The 22,878-nt window shown below is 39.3% G+C and overlaps 1 protein-coding gene across 2 annotated transcripts in view; it reads left to right on the top strand.

The window, feature by feature from the left end:
* The window catches only part of LOC122481371 (lymphocyte antigen 75), a 132,199-nt gene that overhangs the window by 93,804 nt on the left and 15,517 nt on the right, over positions 1–22,878 (top strand). Inside the window, exons 34-35 of one of the 2 annotated variants that reach the window (XM_043576862.1) lie at positions 1,028–1,195; positions 2,873–3,445. In XM_043576862.1, the coding sequence (XP_043432797.1) occupies positions 1,028–1,195; positions 2,873–3,051 (347 nt within the window). In that variant the 3' untranslated portion in view covers positions 3,052–3,445. Of the gene's footprint in view, positions 1–1,027; positions 1,196–2,872; positions 3,446–22,878 lie in introns of those variants that run through there. The other variant, XM_043576863.1, reaches the window with a different exon arrangement.

Genomic DNA, 22,878 nt, shown 5'->3' with positions numbered 1-22,878 from the left:
GAGACAGAGAGACAGAGAGACAGAGCACAAGCAGGGGAGGGGCAGAGGGAGAGGGAGACACAGAATCTGAAGCAGGCTCCAGGCTCTTAGCTGTCAGCATAGAGCCAGAGGTGGGCTCCAACTCACTAACAGGAACTGTGAGATCATCACCCCAGCCGAAGTTGGACGCTTAACCTACTGAGACACCCAGGCATCCCAAGAGAATAATTAATTCTTAATGATGATTTTGTCTTTCAAACCAGCTTAGTAAAATTGCACAGAATTAAAAAAGATTTGTGGAAGAATTTCTCAAGGAATAATGGATTAATCCAAGCAGTAATGGGTACAAAAGATTTTAGTGAATTTGAAATGGATAAAGAATGAAGAGTACAGATTCAATAGAAGAATAGGAAGTGTTTCACATTTTATGCAAAGTTGAATTCTAAATAATTGAAATACATGTGAATTCCAAAATATTAAGCACTTGTCAAAATGAATGGATTCAAAGTTGGCCATCTAAATGAGTTCTAAATTGTGTTTACACTGTCACCACAAGGTGGTGCTACCTCAGCTGGAAAATAAAAATGGAGTCCTGGTGGGGAGACCCTCCTGGACCCTCTAGACCCTTCCTCCCCCAGCACATCTTTAATGATACAAGTTTTTTAGTAGGAGGTGAGGTTGCTGATGGAGATGCAGTCTTTAGAAATCTATCCTTTCCACAATGAATGTGCAAGCATTCTACTTTTTAATCAAAACACCACATTTTGTATCAGTGCTAATAGAACTTTCCGCAAAGATGGAAATGTTCTATATCTGTGCTGTGTAAGAGTAGTCACTAGCCATATATGGCTATGGAGCACTTGAAATGTGACAAGTGCAACTGAAGGACTGATTTTTTTTTAATATTTTCATTAAAAAAATATTTTCATTTTTAATAAGTTTCATTTTCAACAGTGGCATAGCATAGTTCTATGTAAATGAGTTATACGAGCCACATGCCTTTCTACCTTAGAAATTTAGAGACAATAAACTTAATTTCTTTCTTTAGATCAGTCTTGGAATTGGTTGGATGGATCAAAAGTGACATTTGTCAAATGGGCAAATAAAATTAAGAGTGGTGATGGAAAATGTAGCATTTTGTTAGCTTCAAATGAAACTTGGATAAAAGTTGAATGTTCACATGGCTATGGAAGGGTTGTCTGCAAAGCTCCTCTGGGTAAGTATGGAACCTTGCCCTTAAGGAATATTTTCGCAGAACAGGTCAGGAAGTAAATGTACAACTCAATTATGTGCCATGTTTTGCACTTGCCTCCTGAAGTCCTTATTTAGTCCTTAAAGGATAACCAAAAAAATTGCTTAAGCTACACAGATGCTTTCCCTCAGAAAAATATATTGTAAGAGATAATAAATACCAAGATGTCTAAGACTCCCAGGTGAAACCACAAACAGCCTAAACTTTGTGTAATTATTTCCTAAGAAAAATAGAAGCTGCCAGAATATTAGGGAGCTCATTTCTTTGAATATGTTCTTAAGATATATTTGATTCTGTCGGTCAGATATGTAAAAGGTCAAGCTTGCTTCCTTTCTCCTCATTCCCATAAAACTCATGATTAGCTTAGCAACAGTGCAAAACTGGATTTAATTACTTAAAATTTCCTGGAAGGAACATCTGTAGAAAGTCATAATTCAGACTTAGGTTTCATCCTGAATTGATGCATAGAATAACCAGAAAAAATCTTACCTTAATTTCATTTCTAGAGAAAGGAGCTCTAAGTTTTTCATGGCAACATTTTTAAAGATTTAGCATAAAAGCGTCCTTTTGGTGAATAAATATTGAAGATAAATCGCCAATACTAAGTGATTGGTATCTATATATTCATGCATTGATTCAGCAAATATTTGGAGTGTCTACTGTATGCTGGGTTTTGTGTGCTGGGTATGGGGATGGCTACACTAGATTAGGTTATCAGGGAAGATGTCTAAGAGTAGGAGACACTGAAGCTGAGATTTGAAAGGCCAGCCAAACAAAGATCAGGGGAAAAGGCACGCCAGGGAGAGGTACCAGATGGAGCAAAAAGCCTCAAGCAGAACAAGCTTGATGAGTGCTCAAGGAAGAGCTGAAAGGTAGGCACGTACCAGCCACCTAGGGCTCTGGAAGCCAGGCTGAAGAGTTCAGGTTCTATGCTGAGTGAAATGGAAAACAACTGGAAGATTATGGGGGGAGCCCAGGAGCAGGGTTAGGGTGATGTAAGCCAAGAGTTCTGATTTGGCATTTTGAACTGTCCATATGGAGATGAGATATTCATATGGAATGTCTAGCATGCAGTTGGACATATGAAAGAGAAGGGAGGTCAGCTTAGAGATGATGTTTAAAACAAGGGGACAGAATGAGTCCATCTGTGCAGCATGTAGAGAAGGGGCCTGGGAGAGCATTTGAAATTGAATAGCTAGTAGCTAAATGAAGTCATCCTAAAGTCGTAAATTTGCTTTAAAGCAAATAACACTTTATTTGGCACTGGGTGAGTCAAACACAAAAATTTACAACTTACAGCAATTTGCTATCAAAGTAAGGTAACATACTGGGAGTAATGTTCTCAGAAAGGATGATGAGGAGGGAAAGTGAGAATAATGATAATGCTCTAAGTTCTTTAGAAGAAAATTGCTAAAACAATGAATAGGATTTGAATGAAAAGGAAAACAGTTAAATCTGTAAAGAAAATACTTGAGTGTTTGATGATGACTTTGAATTCTGTGTTAGTGCTATGAAACAATCAAGTACTTATTGTGTCTAATTCGTACAGAGTTTACAATGTGACACACAGCCTAATGTATTAGATCAATAATGATCACTTTTATATTCTCTCCTCCAATGTCAAACCTTTCCGTATTCTAGGCTCTGATTACCGAGGAATAACTATCACATTTGCTGTGCTAAGTGTCTTAGCTCTCATCAGTGCACTGATTTGGTTCCTCTTCCAAAGGAACCGTTTGCACTGGGCAGTCTTCTCTTCAGTTCGATATGAACAAGGAATGAATGAAGATGAGATTATGCTTCCCACTTTCCATGAGTAAATTCTTCTAAAAGTTTGTTAATTTGCACTAACATGTTAAGGAAAATGAGCCTTCTCAGATTTTCCCAGTGTCAGTATTTACTCTTTTCTAAAGTAGAAGTCATTAGTACTTTTTCAGTTGTTTAATTGCAGTCCTAGTATCTACAGTGAATTATCCACGAAATGCCATGTTTAAAACTTTACTTAATAGAATGGAAAAGAGCCAAAGCTGGGACTAAAGTCCAAGTTATTTGTAGGGTAATAAATTTCATGTGCATTTTCTCTGTAAGAATGTAGTTAGTAACTAGGATATGTATATTTTAATGGTATTTTAACTTAAAATTGGCATGTTAATAAGTCATAAGTCTACCTTTTTGCTTTTAAAAATATCCAGCCTAGGGGTACTTGGCTGGCTCAGTCAGTAGAGCATGCAACTCTTGATCTCAGGGTTGTGAGTTCAAGCCCCACATTGGGTATGGAGCCTACTAAAAAAAAAAAAAAATCTAGCCTAATGCAAAATTTGTACCTCAAGGTAAAAACATAACTGTAAATAATATCAACATTGTTTTAAAATAGTCATCTGTAGCATTTAGGAGAAATTATTAATGAGATATGCTTACTTTTTTATACAGCAAAATAATTCTCTTGGCAAGATGCTTGTTATACTATTCCAAACATATTTCATACTAAAATTGATTAAATGCAAATATTTCGTTTTGTCATAGTTATTCATAAAATGATGGCTTTTAAAGAAGATTTAATACTTAACATTTTTCTAAAGTATACAGGAACATTGTTTTTAGATTGATTTAGGTATACTGTAGCAGTGTGGTTTTTGTCTTTTCTTATGTACAATATTTAACTCTTTCCCTCTTAAAGGGAATCAGCTAAGGATATAAGTTCTTGAAAATTTTGCAATTTTTATGCTTTATGTGACATGTCAAATTTTGACTAAGAAGTTTGTGTTACTTTAATGCCTTTTTCTGTGAGCTAAAGAGAAAAGGTGTCTATGTATACAAGAAATTGTGTATCTTGCATTTGTGAAACTGAAAATTTTATAATGAAACTCTAAACTTTGTGATTACTACTATTTTAAGTGATGAATAATTAAGGAAACACTGTTTGGTGGTTATCACTTTAAGTTTACCACCTAGAATATATTTTGAATGATAGTTTCCACTGAACATGGTGAATGTTTTATTCAGTGTTTATATTTATACTTTAGAATATTTTTGTATAATATCCATAGATTTATTTTAAAATTTTAGAGTGTTTGTACTATGATAAACTTATAAATAATTTTCAAAAGACAGTTTTAGTATAGTCTAAAGTATAGTATGGTTGTCCTGAAATATCTTTTACTGAATTTGTTAGACTAGGTCCTCTTAGACCCTGTGATCTGTACAATTTTAGTTGTTAAAGACTTTCTTCAAAGAACTAAACCAACTTGATGTGAAAACACAGCTATATATAGTAGCGATGCTATAATAAACTTGTTTCATTTTTTTGGTGAAAGTGTTGTTGATCCTTGTTGAAAAAATGTATCTCAAAACCATCTCTAGATTGGGTTTTATTATGTGAGGCATGTAGTATAAGAAAAGGTAAATATACAGCTGTTGTAATGTGAGGTATCCTTAAGATTTTGTGTACATTTTTTAAAGAATAAATATCATCCTGTATCTCTGAATGTTTGATTTGAGTCTCTTTTTCAGATGCCATTGACTCAGCAGTTCTCAGCAAGTCTTTTAACTATTAGATCAGCAGGAATTCCATCTATGATCCACTCTTACTTCTCATAGTGCTCCCTCAGGAGATTCTCCCCTACCTCCCAGCCCAAGGCATTCATCAGCCACTTCCAAGTCAGTAGATTACATATCAAGTTCCAGGCTCATATTTCTAACTCCCACTGGATAATCTACATGAAAGTCCTTCTCAGCATGACCACAACTGCCCATATGGTGTTCACTTCCTCATTTGACCAGTTGCAGATGGATCAATAGAAATGAAGACAGCCTTTTCCAGTCTTCCCTCGCTAATCCAACCCTCACATGCGGTCTGACAAAATTGATCTCTTGAAACCGGGTACCTAAAAAAGCAAGTAGATAAACCTAATGATCAGGTACAGGGGACAAATGTGGAAGTGATACCATTGATCATCCTCTTTTTCGTCCTTTCTCCCCACACACAGCATGTTCCCCTCCCCGATCCTGGGGCAGGATGTTGCCATTATCTGGCAGTTGTCTTCTGCAAATGACTACCATAATGTTGGTAACCCCAAATCCTCAAGCCACTGCTAAATTTATGCTACGGAAAGAGATTCACATTCCTTTATCTTAGGTTCATTTAATCCTAAAGCCCTCTTGGGGAAGTGAAGACTTAATTGTTATTAGTTCAATAATTCTATCTTGTTTAAGAAAACAAATTTCAGCTAGATGTCAAAGACTTATTTTGACTAGACCTCATCATCCATACAAAGTCACCTCTAATTCCCTGCATGTTCTAAATTAAAATGTTCTTACAATTATCTACATTTCAGCAAATTTAGTATATGTGTATTTCTCTTTTTTTTCCAAGCTAAATTAATCAGAAGCAGAAGTTTAGAAATTTTTTTTCCATTTCCCCTAAGTTTTCGTATATTCTCTTTCAATCAATATGAAAACACTACACTCCTTTTCCCCCAAGCTAGAAATTCAGAATTCATCCTCCAATCATCTCTTTCTCATCTCCCTAATTCAACAATTCAGTCAGTTTTATCTCAGGCTTCTCACAGAGTGGCTGTCTCCATTATCAGCTCTTTCAATTCAGGCCTTTATAATTTTTTTTTTCTCCCCGGATTGTTTGCACCAGCCTCTTCACTGGTCTTCCTCATCAACCTTTCCTCTTCATCCCATTTTCTCCACTCCTGAGCCTACAGGAGCTGAAATACAGAGGAGGACTCCCTCTGTGTTTTGGTCTAAAATTATCTAGGCCTCCTACCTATCTCAGGCCAAAAGGGATCTCAGCAATGCCCAGCCCAGGGACCTTCCCCAGGAACCTTATGTGGACTGACAGTCTGGGAAGCCCTAGGTTGTAAGTTCACTGGCCAAGTTCACCCTTTTAATGCAATGTAACATCAAGTCAATCCAAACCCAGTTCCTCTTTCTATGGGCTTAGACCTGCCCTTCTCCATCTTCCCCAAGATCTTCTCCCAGGACTCCATCTCTCTTCCAATTGCTAAGCAATAGAGAAACAAAGTCAGATAAAACTGGACTCCAGAAATTAGGAAAACACTGGTGATCTAAGCCAGTGGAAATGTAGCAGAGTGGAGCCAGAATCCAGAGTGAGCTGCAAAGTGAAAGGGAAATTAGAAAATGGGGAACATGAGATTCTGAAAAGTATGGTGGAAAAGGAAAAGAGAGGGAGAAGGTGGGTTGAAGAAGGTTTTTTTTCCAAAGAAGGAGGGAAGGAGGTTCACAGATTAGAAACTGAGAGGAACAAAGCAAAACAAATCAAAAGATCCACAAAGAGTGGGCAGAGAGAAATTAATGATGCAGGGAAGAGAGATGGAGTCCTGGGAGAAGATCTTGGGGAAGATGGAGAAGGGCAGGTCGAAACCCACAGAAAAAGGAACTGGGTTTGGATGGGACAGAGAAGACTGCCGTCCTCTCTGAGGCCACGCAAGGAAGACCTGTGTGGAAGAGAAAGGGAGAGCAGGAAAGTATTTGAAAATTTTTGTCTAGACCTGATGGCCCCCCTTTCTCTATGGAGAAGGCAAGATCTTCTACTGAGAAACATGAGTAGCAAATTGGGTCTCAGTTTGAAGAGTGTTAATAAAACATTTTGCAATACCCGATTAGAGGAATGGGGGAGGACAATGACCGAGACAAATAAAAGGATCATAGAAAAGGCATACAGGACCCAGATAAAATTAAAAGCCATATATTTGTCCTGATGACAACCAGGAAAATTGATCGATTTCCTCTACCTGTCCTCAGTCACCTCACTGAAGTTGAGGAACAGGAGCCTGTGAAGAAGAAAGAAGAGGACCCATCCACAAAAAATTAAAAATAGGATTACCAGAGGCACCTGGCTGGCTCAGTCAGTAGAGCATGAGACTCTTGATCTTGTGGCCATGAGTTCAAGCCCCACATTGGGTGTAGAGCTTACTTTAAAAAAAAAAAAAAGAAAGAAAAGAAAAGAAAAGAAAAAATATATATAATTATCATATGATCCAGCAATCCCACTTCTGGGTGTATATTCAAAGGAAATGAGAACAAGATCTTGGGATATCTGTACTCCCCTGTTCACTGCAGGATTATTTACAATAGCCAAGACATAGAAGGAACCTAGTTATTTGTCAATAAATGAATGGATAAAATAAATTATGTATAGATACCCATATCACACATACACACATAGTGGAATATTATTTAACCACGAGAAAGAAGGAAACTGCCATTTGTGACAACATGGATAAAACTTGAGGACATTATGCTGAGTGAAATAAGTCAGCATCACAAGCAAAAAAAATATATTTTTTTCTTTTTTTAAGAAAAATATGTATAATTATATATGGCAATGGATGTTAAGTAAACTTACTATGGTGATCATTTCATGACATATACAAATATAGAATCATTATGTTATACACCTGAAATTAATATAATGTTATATGTCAATTTATATCTCAATACAAAAACAAAAAAGTAAGACAGACAAATGCTGTATGATGTCACTTATATATGAAATAAAAAATAGCTGAACTCATAGAAACAGAGCAGAGTTGTGGTTACCAGGGGCTTGAGGGTAGAAGAAACGGGGAGATGTTGGACAAAGGACAAAAACTTCTAGTTATAAGATGAGTAAGTTCAGAAGGTCTAATGTACAGCATAGTGATTACAGCTACTAATACTGTATTATATATTTAAGGTTCTTAATGTCTTTTAATGACCTAATAGTTCATTTCTTTTTAGTGCTGAATAATATTCCATTGTATTAATGTACCACAGTTTGTTCATCACCTATTGGAAGACATCTTGTTTGCTTTCAGGTTTTGGCAATTGTGAATAAAGCTGCTATAAACATATGTATGCAACTTTTTGTGTGTATGCAAGTTTTCAACTTGTTCAGGCAAATACCAAGAAGCACAATTGTTGCATTGTATGGTAAGGATGGATATAAATAGTTCTGTTAAGAAGCTGCCAAACCGTCTCCGAGTGGTTGTACTATTTTGTATTCCCACCAGCAATGATTCAGAGTTCCTCTTGCTCCTCATCTTCTTCAACAGTTGTTGTCAGTGTTTTGGATTTTAGCCATTCTAATAGGTGTATGGTGGTATCTCATTTTTATTTTAATTTGCAATTCTTTAGTGACCTATGATGTCGAGTGCTTTCATATGCTTTTTACCATCTGAAAATCTACTTTGGTGAAATGTCTACTCAGATCATTGGTACACTTGTAAATTGAGTTGTTTGTGTTTTTATTGTTGAATTTAGACTTGACTTTAAAGCAGTGTTTCACTGAAGACATGAGGCTATGTCTGGGGTTTAAACAAACAGTCTTACTTGGCTCTTGTTTGTGCTTTGTGTTATCTGGTTCTAGATGCCTCGCCAGTCAGTTCATAGCTGCTTAGATTATACTTACAGCAAGCACAGTTTTTTTGTTTTTGTTTTTTTCCTTTAAAAAGAGAAATTTATTGTCTCACAGTTCTTGAGGCTAGAAGTTTGAGATCAAGGTATGGGCAGCGTTCCTTCCTTTCAGGGGCTGTGCAAATATAGTTTAAAGTCCTCAATCCCTGAAGCTGATAACAGATGAAAGTTGTATGAGAGACACAGTCCACTGGGAGGAGCCTTTGAAAAGGTTTCCGACCACTAGATCCAAAGGAGGAATCTGGCAGACACTTGGACCGAGTGTTCAAAATTAGCATCACCAGGGATAAGACATACTGACATGGTGTCTCTCCTGGGCAGGACACATCATTTCTGTGGTACTCTCGCCAAAGAAACAAAAACATAACCTGAATCCTGTTCTTCCAACTTCCCTCCAGAGGATACATGAGACACACCAAAACTGAAGGACATTCTACAAAATGGCCAGTACTCTTCAAACGAGATGGGGGAAAGACAAACAATGACAGAGGAACTGCCCCACATTAAAGGAGGCTAAGGAGAGAAGACATCTCAATGCAACGTATAATGCCGGACTGGATTTTAGAACAGAAAAGGACACACACACACACACACACACACACACACGCAGAACAACAACGAAAAAGACCGTTAGAGGGACAATTGGCGAAATGTGATAAAAGCTGAAGATTAGTTAATAGCATTATACCAGTTTTAATTTCCCGGCTTTGATCATTTTACTAGAGTTATACACGTTGTTAACATTTAGAGAAGCTGGCTGAAGGGTTACGGAAATTCTTCGGACTGTTGCAACATTTTTGAGAGTCCGAAATTATTCCAGTTCAAAGGGCAAGTTCCAAATACAACAAGAGACTTCGCAGAGGCGGCGCACGAGCGGGCTCTCGCGGCCGGGTCAGCCCCCGGCGGGCCCCCTTCCGCCCCCTTGGCCTTTCTCCCCCGCCCCCTGCGACCGGCCGCGTGGGCGGGATTCGTCGCGCCCCGCACTTCCGAGGAGCGCAGCTGGGCGCCCGCACGCGCCGTCATGCCCCGGGCCGCGCTGCCGGCTCTCCTGCTCCCGCTGCTGGGCCTCGCCGCCGCCGCCGTCGCTGGTGAGCTGCCCCTTGCCGCGTCCCCTCCTCCTCCCGGCAGCCAAACCCCGAGCGGTAGCCCTCACCCCCAGCACGGTGGTGTAGCTCCAGCCGCTGGCCGCCCGAGGGTGGCCCGGAGGCGCGGCCTCCCGACCGGGCGTCTAGCCCTACCCTGCTCTGCGTGCCCACCCCGGCGCCCTCCTGCCTGCCCCCTTGCCCCCCTGCCCCGGGGCCCTGCGTCCGGTCACCTCCCGGCCCCCGCCCGGCGCCCCCTGGTGCAGCGGGTTCCGAGAGCGCGCCCCAGGGAAAGGCCCGTCGAAGACCCGAGCTTGCCCTTTCTCGCCCACCGTGCGCACAGCCTCGGCGCAGACCCCACTAGCGGGGAGGGGTTCCCAAACGGGGGTGCAGAGCAGAGGGACTTACAGCCGCACGCCAGGGGAGCTTCAGGGCCATTTGGGGCCGAAATGAGAAGCGGGGAAGTCGCCTGCGGAGATTTCCCCTCTGCGCATTGCGGACGGAGGGTGGGGGCGGGAGGAAGCAGGCCCTCCCGTGCTCGCCGCCTTGTTTGTCCCGCCGCTTGGTGTTCAAGTTGTTGAAACAGGAAAACAGTTCAGCCAGCTAACCCCTGGATCGCGGTGGGACGTGAACAGGCTAAGCTCAGATTCGTCTTACGTCGTGTGATTTTAAAAAGTCTTTAAGTCTGCTCTGCTGTTGTGCAAGTGTCATCTGTAAAAATCACACGTGATTAGTCAGTCATTGCCAAAATGACTACGGAGGAAAATAGACAATTCCGTTGAATATGTGGGATGTTTGTTTGTTTGCAAGCTTTTAGTTTACAAGTTTTTTTATACAAGCATGTCAAAAAAATTGAATGGGGGGGGGGGGGGAGAGACTTCCATCCAGAAACACTATTGATTAAACAGTTCCAGGAATTAAAGAGCAAAATAAACAAGGACCAAGGGAATACTTGTGTGGGTTTGAATAAAATGCTTATGCAAGTGGGTTTTTTGTTTTTTGGTTTTTGGTTTTGTGTTTTGTTTTGGGGTTTTTTTTCCCCCCCTGAATTTCGCTCCCATTTTGTAAGTTCTTCCTGGAAGCCTGCTGACAGGCAGAAATAGTTGAACGGATCTCAGTGTTGGAGGCAGCTAGAGTAAGCAGCTCAGAACTTGCTCTCAGAATCAAAGCTCCTTTCCTGAGAGCCCTTGTGGATCAGCATTTAGGACTAGTTATGCCATCTGCTGCCTTTGGAGGGGCAGAAACAAGATGTGCCGATTTTCATACTTCACACTGAGCCTATTTTTTGAGTAAGACAAGGCTGGACTGTTTCGTGACCCCGCCCTCCCCTACACACCCTCATTATGTTCGCCAGTAACATCTAAACGCCTGTGTAACCCACCCTCCGGGCTGCCATGCCCTCATACCTCATGTTAGTCAAAACATACTTTTCCTGTCAGATTTTTAAAACAATCTATTTCTAGATTTTGATATCTGTCTTTTCAGAGAAGTTGTTTTTGATCAGTAATAGAGGACAAGCTATCTTTGGAAAATTTTGTTCTTTTTTCCTTGTTAACTAGGCTTTTCCAAAGCTTAAGAAGAGCATGTTGAATAAATTAATGCTAGTAATTAACCAGCCTCTATCAGTCAGGAGGCTGTAAGGATTAACTTAGAAAGAGCATAAACTTTGGAGGTAGGTACAGATTGTATGGCCTTGATCAAGTTACCCAACTCATTGTACTTGGAGATAATACCCCGAACGACCATCATGAGCATTAAGTGAGAACTCGATGGCTTGTACCTATTGCAGGCATGGCAAATCTTGATTTCCTTCCTTCTGTTCTCTTCATACAAAATGAAGGGTAATTATTGCAACTAGAAAACATCATGAGTGCCACATTATGTGGGTTTGGATAGTTGTGGTTACTGATTACATTCACATACATGTTGATGATACAGGGCTGAAAAAAAACCATGTTTTTCATCATACTTCACAATCTTCTATCCAAACACCATCAGAAAATTACATTAGACTTAGAACTAAGTCAAGAAAGAGCTTTTCAAGATTATCACAGAATTAGCTGAATGGCAAGATCTTAACAGAAAAGCACCTTTCATATTGCATGCAGTATAAATTTAATGTTGAGGTGGAAATCATTGTTATTGTTCTCTGTTATTTTGGAATTTATTAGTATAAGTGATCTTATGTTCTTAGTTATTATCTTGAAAATCAAAATAAAACATTGTGTAAATTCCTGAGTAAGTTCCCATGGCATCCCTTTTAGAAAGTTCTTCTATAATGGTGCTTTTTGCACACAGTACGTGATCAGTATATGTTTATTGGGTCAATGATTTCCCATCGGCGGTATGAGGTGAGTGAATAAGCATATTCAGAGTAAGTCCTCATTCTGTGGCCATGTGGATCAGTCTACATTACTAATTTTGAATTTCCATGGGTACAAGCCCTAGATGAGGTGCCCGTGCCCCTGCCTTTCTTTTTGACGTTATCTTTTACCGTTCTTGCTGTTCACTCTGTTTATCCATACTGAGCCCCTGGGGACTCAACCACCTGCTGGCTCTTCTGCCAGACTGCCCTCCCCTTCCCCTATCCTTGGCATGGCTGCCCCCGCCCACGTCATTCAAATCTCTGTATGATCATATGTCACCTCCTTAGGCCTTCCCTGAACGCCCCACATTCTCAATATCACAACCCCATATTTTATCTTCTTCAAAGCACTTAATACTATCCAAATGCATCTTGTTTACTCATCATCTTCTTGCTTGTTGTCCCCTTACTGAAGAAAGATACATAATAACAGAGACTTTACTGTCTTGTGAATTTTTGTTTTGAGTTGTGTCTCTGTACTTTTGTCTACTTTATAATAAAAGGACCAAAAATTTTAAATGAATGCTTTTTAAAAAGTAAGGGTGATAATGGGATTTCAGTTTCTTTCAAATTACTTTACCTCTTTCCTGAACTGATCCCATAATTGAATTCAAAGCATGAAATCATCTTCATGTATTGATGTGACTTTTTCTAATCCTTGTAGATGGCACAGCGATGTTTCAGGGGAAATTATCTCAGGTATATTTTTGTAAATTTTGAAACATTAATAAATGTTTCTTTTTCTTCTAAAAAGAAGAAAGTGAAATTACAGTTAGATATTATTTCAAGACTTTTATCATTGTTGAGAAGCATTTAAAAATGTGCTTGTGTGTTGAAAACCAGTTTTGCAACAGGGTCATTGTCCATTTTTTTTTTTTTTTTTTTGAGAGAGAGAGCGCAAGCAGGGGAGGAGCAGGAAGAGAGGGACAGAGGATCTGAAGTGGGCCCTGTGCTGACAACAGTGAGCCCAGTGTGGGGCTTGAACTCACAAACTTGTGAGATCATAACCTGAGATGAAGTCTCATGCTCAACTGACTAAGCCACCCACGTGCCCCGTCTACAGTTTTTTATGATACGTATCAAGTATTTTATTTTTTTGTGTGTGGGTTATTTCAGATTTTGAGAGCAAATCTTGAAACTGAATCTATAAGAAAATGGACCAGTGATGCCCACCGAGAAAGGTGCAGAGTAACACTGGCACCCCCATTCTATAAATAAATCTCATGACAGCTCTTCTGCGATGGGACTGGAGGGTGGATGATGGAGGTGGACATCTTGGAAGCTGGGTTAAGGGTGATATGGAGGCAGAATCAGAGAGGCTGAATTTCCTTGTGATTCAGGGAGATCTTGCAGCCCAGAGTACAGCCACAGGCCCTCTGGGTTAGTCAGGGACTTGGAACCCCACTCCTGCCGTCATACATAATAAACAAACAGCTCCTCTTACTTCTCTGACTCTACCACAGTTGCTCTTATGGCAGGTACGGAAGCACGACTCATATCCTAATGGAGAGGAGCAAAGGTCTTCTTATTGACCGGGGGAAAGTGCAGTCCTTGCCTTCACTTTGTTAATATTCAGAACAAGTATTTCCCAAGGATCACTTCCTCTTATGCTGTGCCTGGTTGCTTAAGAAGAGAAATTATAAGGGAACAGAGAGTTCTACTAGAACTGACTGATAATGCCAAATATTCCTGTAGATGTGCCATTTTATTGTCTTAGCACATGGTAATTTTAGGTAGAGGATCTATGTAGAAACTTTTGGAATCATAAGTACAAGCTGCTCAGGTTTTCATCAGGCTCCTAAATTTCTGTATATATTGGGTCAATAGAATTATAAAGTTATAAAATCCATAAAGAGTCACATAATAATATAAAGTTATTAATAACCTATCTTTCAAGGCTGCTGTGAAGAAGTAAGAGTAACAGAAAAGTACTTTGCAAAGAGCATTGTGGGCATGCTGTGTGTGTGTGTGTGTGTGTGTGTGTGCATTGTTGAAATATATTTGTATAGAAAATATTACAGCATCTGTAATTGAAAACTTCTGGCAGTATTTTGGGGAGGCAGGTTTTTAATGATAACAGGGTTACTGCAAAGATAAACAGCATGGAAGAAGGCTTAGCTTAGCTTTCTGCTCATGAAGTGCTTAAACCTCAACAGCTTTCTGCATAAGAGCTATCCAGCCTCTGCTCGAACACCTTTCTTCTCAAAGTAAAAACATATCTCTTGGCGCTTAAAACGTGTTTCTGGGGCACACACTGACTTGTAGCATGAGAGGAAGGGTTCAGTGCTGAATTAACTGGGGTTACTGCTAATGCTGAAATGAGCCTGAGTAGGAGGCAGTTGAAAATTTTGAGGAAGTGAACAGTTTGTTTTCTATTTTTCTGTCTATAGCTTTCTAAATTTTTTGTTTTGCCATGTATTGCTTATGTAATTATTCAGCAGTGGTTTTTGAGTTGCTCCAGTTATCATTATCATCACTATACTCATTCCCATCTCAGGGGCCCATGTTTGCTATTCCCTGTCTGACCTAGATTTCCACATGGCTTTTTTTCCTTCAGCTCATGCAGACTTTTCATATGTCACCTTTATAATGAGATCTTTCTTAGACTCCTTTCTAAAATTTCTAACCCCTGACCTACATTCAAGATCTTACTTCTCTGGTTTAGCTTTGCTCCTCCGTGCTTATCACTATCTAGCTTCCAAGATGGCCCCAATGATTCTTTCCTCCTGGTATTCATAGTTTTGTGTAGCTCACCCCAGCACCGAATAGTGCTGACCTATGTAACCAATAGGACATTGCAGAAGTAAGAGTGTGACTCCCAAGGCTGAATTATAAAAGTTATTGTACTTCTCCCTTGTTCTCATTTGAATCATTTGCTCTGAGAGAAACTATCTGCCATGTCATAAGGAGCCTCAAGCCACCCTGAGGCCTCTTCCCCACAACGAGCATCAACCCGCCATCCATATAAAGGAGCCTTCTTGGAGGCGTATCCTCCAGCCTCAGTTCAGTTTTCAGATCAATGCAGCCCTGGCCAATAGCTTGACCGCATCTTCATGACAAACTCCAAGCCAGAATCACCCAGCTAGGTAGCTGCTTCCAAAGTCCTGACCCAGAGAAACTGTGTGAGATAATAAAGGTGTTTTGTGTTTTCTTTGTCATTTTAAGCTATTGATTTATTACATAAAAATAGATTACTAATGTATCCTCTAAGTATAAAACATCATCTAACATATCTTGCCTTTGTGTATCTGCCTCAACTACCAGGATGGAAGGATTTTTTCTCCTTTTTGTTCACTGTGGAATCCCTAGCACCTAGAACAACTTTCCCACAATAACCCCCTGAGAGTAGGTACTGTTATCATCCCCGTTTTTACAAAAAAGGAAACTGGGGCACAGTAAGGTTAAGTAACATATCCAAGGTCAGGCAGTCAGAACCAGACTTCTCCACAGCTTAATGTGCTTAATCAGAACCCTGCACCGTCCTAGTTCCTTGCATGCTATCTTGTGTTATGTACAAGACACTATGATAGTTATTATTAAGGGTACAGTTAGATTTAAGAAGTGATCTCTGTTGGGCCCCCTGGGTGGTTCAGTCAATTAAGTGACTTCGGCTCAGGTCATGATCTGGAGGTTTGTGATTTCGAGCCCCACGTCAGACTGTGCTGACAGCTCAGCACTTGGTGGTGTGGAGCCTGCTTGAAATTCTCTGTTTCTGTCCCTTCCCCACTTATACTCTCTCTCTAAAGAAATAAACTTTGGGAAAAAATAAAGAAATGGTCTCTGTTGTCATGCAGTTAACAGTCCAGTTGGGAAAACAGGGTAAATATCAGATAACTATCATACAGAGCAGGATTTGATCAGTGCTATATGAATGAGTGTCGGTCATCAAAGGGTAACAGCCCCTTTTTCCAAGAAGAATGGCTATCTGTGGTTCTTATGCATAGGTCCCCATGTTTTGTGCCATTTTACCCTCACTGCCCTAACCTCAACTAATCAAAAGAGGTAATGAAGGATGACTATTCTAGGCTGGGTAGCAGCTCAAGGGAGTTCCTGGTATAAGAACCCTATGAAGCCTATTTGCTGAGATAGAATCTTCAGATTTCTTATTATCCCTTGTATCCTTATCATGTCTATCATTTGGGATAACCTGAACAAGTCTTTTGTTCTTGAAACCAAAAAGGCCTCTCATATGTAGTGTAGTGCAAAGTCCTGTAGAAGTGCAGAGGAGAAAGAGGCTACATACAGGAAGATGAGGGTTGGACACTTCACAGAGAATTCACACATGAGCTGCCTCCGAAATGAGAGTATACTTTAATCAATAGATGATGTGGAGAGCAGAATTAGCATTTATAAAGCATAAGAACTACAAGTATACAAAGAAGTAATTTGTAAACTTACATTACTGGGTGTTGATTATATTTTTGTGTACTTTAATAGAGTTCCTTTATTCCATATAAACAGTATTGCAAAAACTATTTTTATATTCTTGAGTTTATTATCAGTAGAAAATACTATGTGTAGCTTTGAGTAGAAATAATACGACAGCATTTCTCAACCTGTGATCCAAGAACTTCCAGTGATAGGTAAAGATCTCTCAGGTGTCATCAAATAGGGTAATGGAGTCTGTTTCCATTTAAGGTTGGTTTTTTTTTTGTTTGTTTGTTTTTGTTTTAATTTCATAAGGAGAAAGAAAGAGCAGCAAAAGGAATCAGAAGAAAGTAGGAGAAGGAAAAAAAAAAGGGAAAAGAAAGTTAAAATTTGCATTTGATAGTACCTGCCCTTGTGACTTTCTATTTGAGTTTCATTCTGGAAATGACTGTTTTGTCTCTCATGTCTTAATACATGAAATATTATCTGGTAGGAGGGAGAGACCTGCCTACTTCATTAATTCAACAAATATTTCACTCCTTTACTGGGTGCTTTTTATGATATTCCCTTTATTTTCGAATTTCTTTCTCTTTTTCTTTTTGTATATGGCAAACTCCTTTATCCTGTGAGTTGTAGCTCAAGTTATTTCCTTCTTTTTAAAATGTCAATACCCAGGCTTCCCACTAGAGTCCTTTCTAGAGGACGATAACATCATCTAGAGCCTCTGCTTTTTTTCCTACACAGTGTTTGGTAATTGATTTAAAAAATAAAAAACAACAACAGCAACAACAACAAAACACATCCAGTCATGTACCAAGGAATAAGAAACAGGCCAAAAGGGAAAAGAAACAAAAATAGACCAAGACGTAACCCAGAAATTAGAGTAATCAGAAATGGACTTTAAAATAACTGTAATATGTTTAAGAATATAGATCATAAAATTGAGAATTTTAACAGAGACCCAGAGTCTATAAAAGTATAAACAAATTAGAATTCTATAACTGAAGAAGCATTGACATTATGAACTCAATAGATAGGTGTAACAGCTGATTTGTTAAAACCTAAGGAGTAGATTAGTACACCAGAAAGAACAAGATTATAGTATGGAAAGCCAAAAGTATTAAAAATATAGAAAAGAGCAAAGGGAACATATGGGACATGGTGAAAAGTCTAACATAAACATAATTTGAGTCCCAGCAAGAGAGGAGAGAGAAAATGGAAGCATTATCTGAAGTGATAGTGGCCCAGAACTTTCTGAAAGAGACCATTGAAAATAAGCCATAGATTCTATAAATGCAGTGAAATGTTAGCAAGATTAAAAAAAAAAAAAAGAGGGGATCCTAGGTGGCTCAGTCGGATCGGTCATGATCTCATGATTTGTGAGTTTGAACCCTGCATCTGGCTCGCTGCTGTCAGCATGGAGCCCACTTTGAATCCTCTGTCCCCTTCTCTCTCTGCCCTTCCCCTTTTCACACCCTCTCCCTCTCTCAAAAATGAATAAGCATTAAAAAATAAATAAAATAGGGGTGCCTGGGTGGCTCAGTCGGTTAAGCAGCCGACTTCGGCTCAGGTCACGATCTCGCGGTCCGTGAGTTCGAGCCCCGCGTTGGGCTCTGTGCTGACAGCTCGGAGCCTGGAGCCTGTTTCAGATTCTGTGTCTCCCTCCCTCTGACCCTCCCCCATTCATGCTCTGTCTCTCTCTCTCTCAAAAATAAATAAACGTTAAAAAATTTTTTTTAAATAAATAAAATAAAATAAAAATGAAGCATACCACTGTCAAACTGCTAAAAAACAAAGACAAGATCTTGAACGCAGCCAGGAAGAGCAACAATCAGACAGGTGATTTCTCAATAGGAACGATGGAAGTCAAAACAACAAAATGACATCTTAAGTGAAAGATAAGCTGACAATCTAGAATTCCGTATTTGCAAAAATATCCTTTAAACATGAAGGCAGTATAAAGATATTGACAGAAAACCCAAAAACTGAAGGAGTTTGTAATAGAATAGACTTGTAGTTAAAGAAACACCAAAGGGATTTCTTCAAACAAATGGAAAATGATTCCAGTTAGTAACACAGAAATACAAGGAAAAAAGAGGGAGGAGAATCAAGATGGCAGAGTGGGAGGATCCGGAGCTCCACTCCGCCCATGGACCCGGCCCGGCTATAATGATCTACAGATCAGCTCTCTTTGAGCATGACTAGAGCTAGCAGAGCAGCTCTTCCACAGATAAAGATGGAAAGAAAAAGCCACATTGGGAAGGGTAGGAGGGGCAGAGATGTGGTCATCACCACTCAACCGGCCTTACAAGAAACCTTAAAGGGACTCCGTTAGGCAGAAAAAAACATAAATAGAAGAAGATTTTGAAAGAAAAAAATGCACTGGTAAAGGGAAACGTCTAGTATGGGTAGTGGATCAACCACTTATAAAGCTAGTATGAAGATTAAAAGACAGAAGTAGTAAAGTCAGTTATATCTACAATAATTAGGTAAGGGATGCACAAAATAAAAAGTTATAAAATAAGATGTCAGATATAAAATGTGGAGAGAGCAAAATGTGCTTTTAGAATGTGTTCAAACTTAAGCAACCATCAACTTAAAATAGACTGCTGTCTACATAGGATGCTCTATGTATGAACCTCATGGTAACCACAAACCAAAAACCTATAATAGATACACAAAAAATAAAGAGAAAGGAATCCAAACATAACATTAAAGAAAGTCATATCACAAGGGAAGGAGCAAAAGAAGGAACAGAAAGAACTACAAAAGCAACCAGAAAGCAATTAACGAAATGGCTGTACATACATAGCTATCAATAATTACTTTAAATGTAAATGGTCTAAATGTTCCAGTTAAAAGACAAAGGGTGACTAAATAAATTAAAAAAAAAAAAAGACCCCTAGGGTACCTGGCTGGCTCAGTTGGTAGAGCATGTGACTCTTGATCTTGGGGTTGTGAGTTCAAGCCCGCATTGGGCATAGAGCTTCAACAAAAACAAAACAAGACTCATTTACAGTCTGCCTATAAGACTCACTTCAGACCTAAAGAAACATATAGACTGAAAGTGAAGAAATGGAAAAAGATATTACATGGAAATGGAAAGAAAGCTGGGTAGCAATACTTAGACAAAACAGACTATTTATTTACTTATTTATTTAGAGCACACAAGCAGGGGAAAGGGGCAGAGTGGGGGAGAGAGAATCACAAGCTGATCCAGAGCCTGACATGGGGCTTGATGCAGGGCACAATCCCACAACCCTGGGATAATGACCTGAGCCAAAATCAAGAGTCAGATGCTTAACCGATTGAGCCACGTAGGCACCCCTAGACAAAACTGACTTTAAAAGAAAGACTGTTAACAAGAGACAAAGAAGGGCATTACATAATCATAAAGAGATCAATCGAACAAGAGAATATAACAATTACAAATATCTGTACACCCAACATATGAGCACCTAAATATATAAAGCAAATATTAACAGACATGAAGGTAGAAATTGACAGTAATACAATAATAGTAGGGGACTTTAACATTCCACTTATATCAGTGAATATATCATCCAGACAGAAAATCAATAAGGAAACAGCGGCCTTAACATATTAAACCACATGGACTTAATAGATACATACAGACCCAAAGGAAGAATCCACATTCTTTTCAAATGCAGATGGACTATTCTCACCTTAGGTCACATGTTAGGCCACAAAACAAGTCTCAGTAAATTTAAAGATTGAGATCATATCAAGCATCTTTTCTTAAATGTTTATTTATTTTGAGAGAGAGCATGTGTGTGAGCAGGGGAGGAGCAGAGAGAGGGAAGGAGAATCAGTCCCAAGCAAGGTCCGTGCTGACAGTGGGGTTTGATCTCAGGAATCTTGAGATCATGATCCGAGCCGAAATCAAGAGTCAGCTGCTCAACTGACTGAGCCACTCATGCGCCCCAAGTATCTTTTCTGATAACATAGCTAGTATGAAACTAGATATCAAATACAAGAGAGAAAAAAAAAAAAGGTAAAAAAATCCCCAAACCCCACAAACATATGGAGGCTAAACAACATGGTATGAAACAACATGGAAGAAATCAAAGAGGAAATTAAAAATACCTTGAGGTATTATATGATTTCACTTATATGTGAATCTAGAAAAGTTCCTCTGAGTAAGAACCAGACTTTCAAAGAGGGCAGCAAAGGTATATAATGAAAGTATGATGGTTGAGTACTGTTTCGTAGGAAGAGGATCTAAGGGCATTGCTCCTCCACCTACAGACTTTCAACCACACATTCTGTTTTCAGGTCCTCCCTGAACGCTTCCCCTACAGATGTGTGTCTGGCCTCTCCAATTCTTAAACCTTTCTGGACTTCTTGCTTTTTAACTCCTGAGATAATGCTGCACATACAGTTTTACAGCCAGATTTTTTTTTTATACTTAATGTTTCATTATATAACTGTTGCTAAAATACCCTACCAACTACCTTTAAGCCACCACAATGAGAAAGTTCTAGATTCCTACCAGAGTTCAAGCCAAGGTAGTCACAGGTGTCATGCAAGTACTTACAGAACAGCAGGAAGGAAAAAACCTGTATATAAAATAAATTGTATCTTGAGACACCTATCCTTATGCTAGTACATCTTGAATGATTTATTTTTTATTTTTAATCTCTACACTGAACGTGGGCCTCGAACCTACAACCCCAAGATCAAGAGTCACGTGTTCTACCAACTGAGTCAGCCAGGCAGGCACCCCCATCTTGAATGAGTTAACTACTAAATGTAGCAGTATGAGGCCAGGAAAAATCCAGGTCTCACCATGGAGGCAATTTTAAGTAACCTGTGGTATTATTTAGAATATTGACCCAGATGCTGTACGGTGACCTGAATTAACAATGGCTTATCAAGATAGAAGTTTGTTTTCTGTCTCGTAACAATCCAAGTGTGATATGATGGCTCCATGTAGAATCCTTCTGTCTTGTTGCTTTCTTCTTCTTAGGGTGTTTCCATTGTTCATATGATTAAAGATGGCTGAGTACACGTTAGCCAGTGGGAAAGGGGAAGTATGATCCAGGGAAACACACTTTGAAAGTACTTTTAAAGGCTATTTTGCACCTTTCACTTCAGCTCACAGCTCATTATCCAGAAGTTACTAGAAGACTGGAAAACAGTTTAGCTTGGTGGCCGTGTATTTTGTGCTATATAAGAAACTGAGGGAAATGAAATGAAATGAAATAATGAAATGGAAATGAAATGAAGTGAAATGAAATGAACAGAGACAAAATAAAACTCAATAAATACACCAGAAAAGAAATGCTGAGGTTAAGTACTGGGGACAGCTAATGGTCTTTGCTATATTCTGAGCTTAGTAAAGTCAAGTTGTTGAATTTAACTTAACATAGCTCTGAGGTTAAGTCCTGATCTTTGTAGTAAGGGATTCTTTTACTTGTGTATACCAAAATTACAAACAAAACTTAAAAATAAAACCAGGAAAAATCATAGTGATTTTCCCTATAGAGGCTTAAGGAAATAGGGAAGATTAATGCCTTATGCTTTTTTTATTCACTGGTATTCAGTAAAATCCTCCTCTGTTTTCTCCATTCTGGCCAGTGAAATCAAGCTCTTTTACTTTTGCTTCTAATACTAATGAAATTCCAGAGCCAAGGTTTACAGATGTACACGTTTAATTTTTTTTAACGTTTATTTATTTTTGGGACAGAGAGAGAGCATGAACGGGGGAGGGGCAGAGAGAGAGGGAGACACAGAATCAGAAGCAGGCTCCAGGCTCTGAGCCATCAGCCCAGAGCCCGACGTGGGGCTCGAACTCACGGACCGTGAGATCGTGACCTGAGCTGAAGTCAGATGCTTAACCAACTGAGCCACCCAGGCGCCCCCAGATGTACACATTTATAACGAACAGGAAAAGAGATCAAGAGACGAAAGAGGTGCCACTCCCCTTTGCAGCAATGGAGGAAGAGAGATGGTTCTGTTTCACAGAACTAAGTTCAACGAATCTGCTTTGATGAGGTGTTAAACTAAAAACATTCATAAGAACATCAATCTTGTTTTCCTGTGCAATATGAAAACGTGTCTGAATATTCATAATCTAGCAATTTGTTCTCTGTTCTTGGAAGTATAATTTTTAAGAAAGGTCTTATAAACTCTTGAGACTTTGAAATTGTTACTACATACTGCAAAGACAACCTTCACAAAGAGCTTGTATTTCTATTGGTTGTCTTTCTTGATAGTTCGTTGCCTTGGTAATAATGCTGTAATCTACATGTCTGAATTTCTAAACACCCTAAAGGCTTGTAACTTTGTTCTGTCAAATCAGAAGAGAATCATTGGCACATTTCTCTTCTTCCATATATAGAATGGAGAAAAATAAATTCCCATCACAGTAGTCGATTTCTTTT

Source organism: Prionailurus bengalensis, chromosome C1 (genome assembly GCF_016509475.1).
Source record: "Prionailurus bengalensis isolate Pbe53 chromosome C1, Fcat_Pben_1.1_paternal_pri, whole genome shotgun sequence".
Taxonomy (NCBI): domain Eukaryota; kingdom Metazoa; phylum Chordata; class Mammalia; order Carnivora; family Felidae; genus Prionailurus; species Prionailurus bengalensis.
This window is presented reverse-complemented; position numbering and strand designations above follow the sequence as displayed.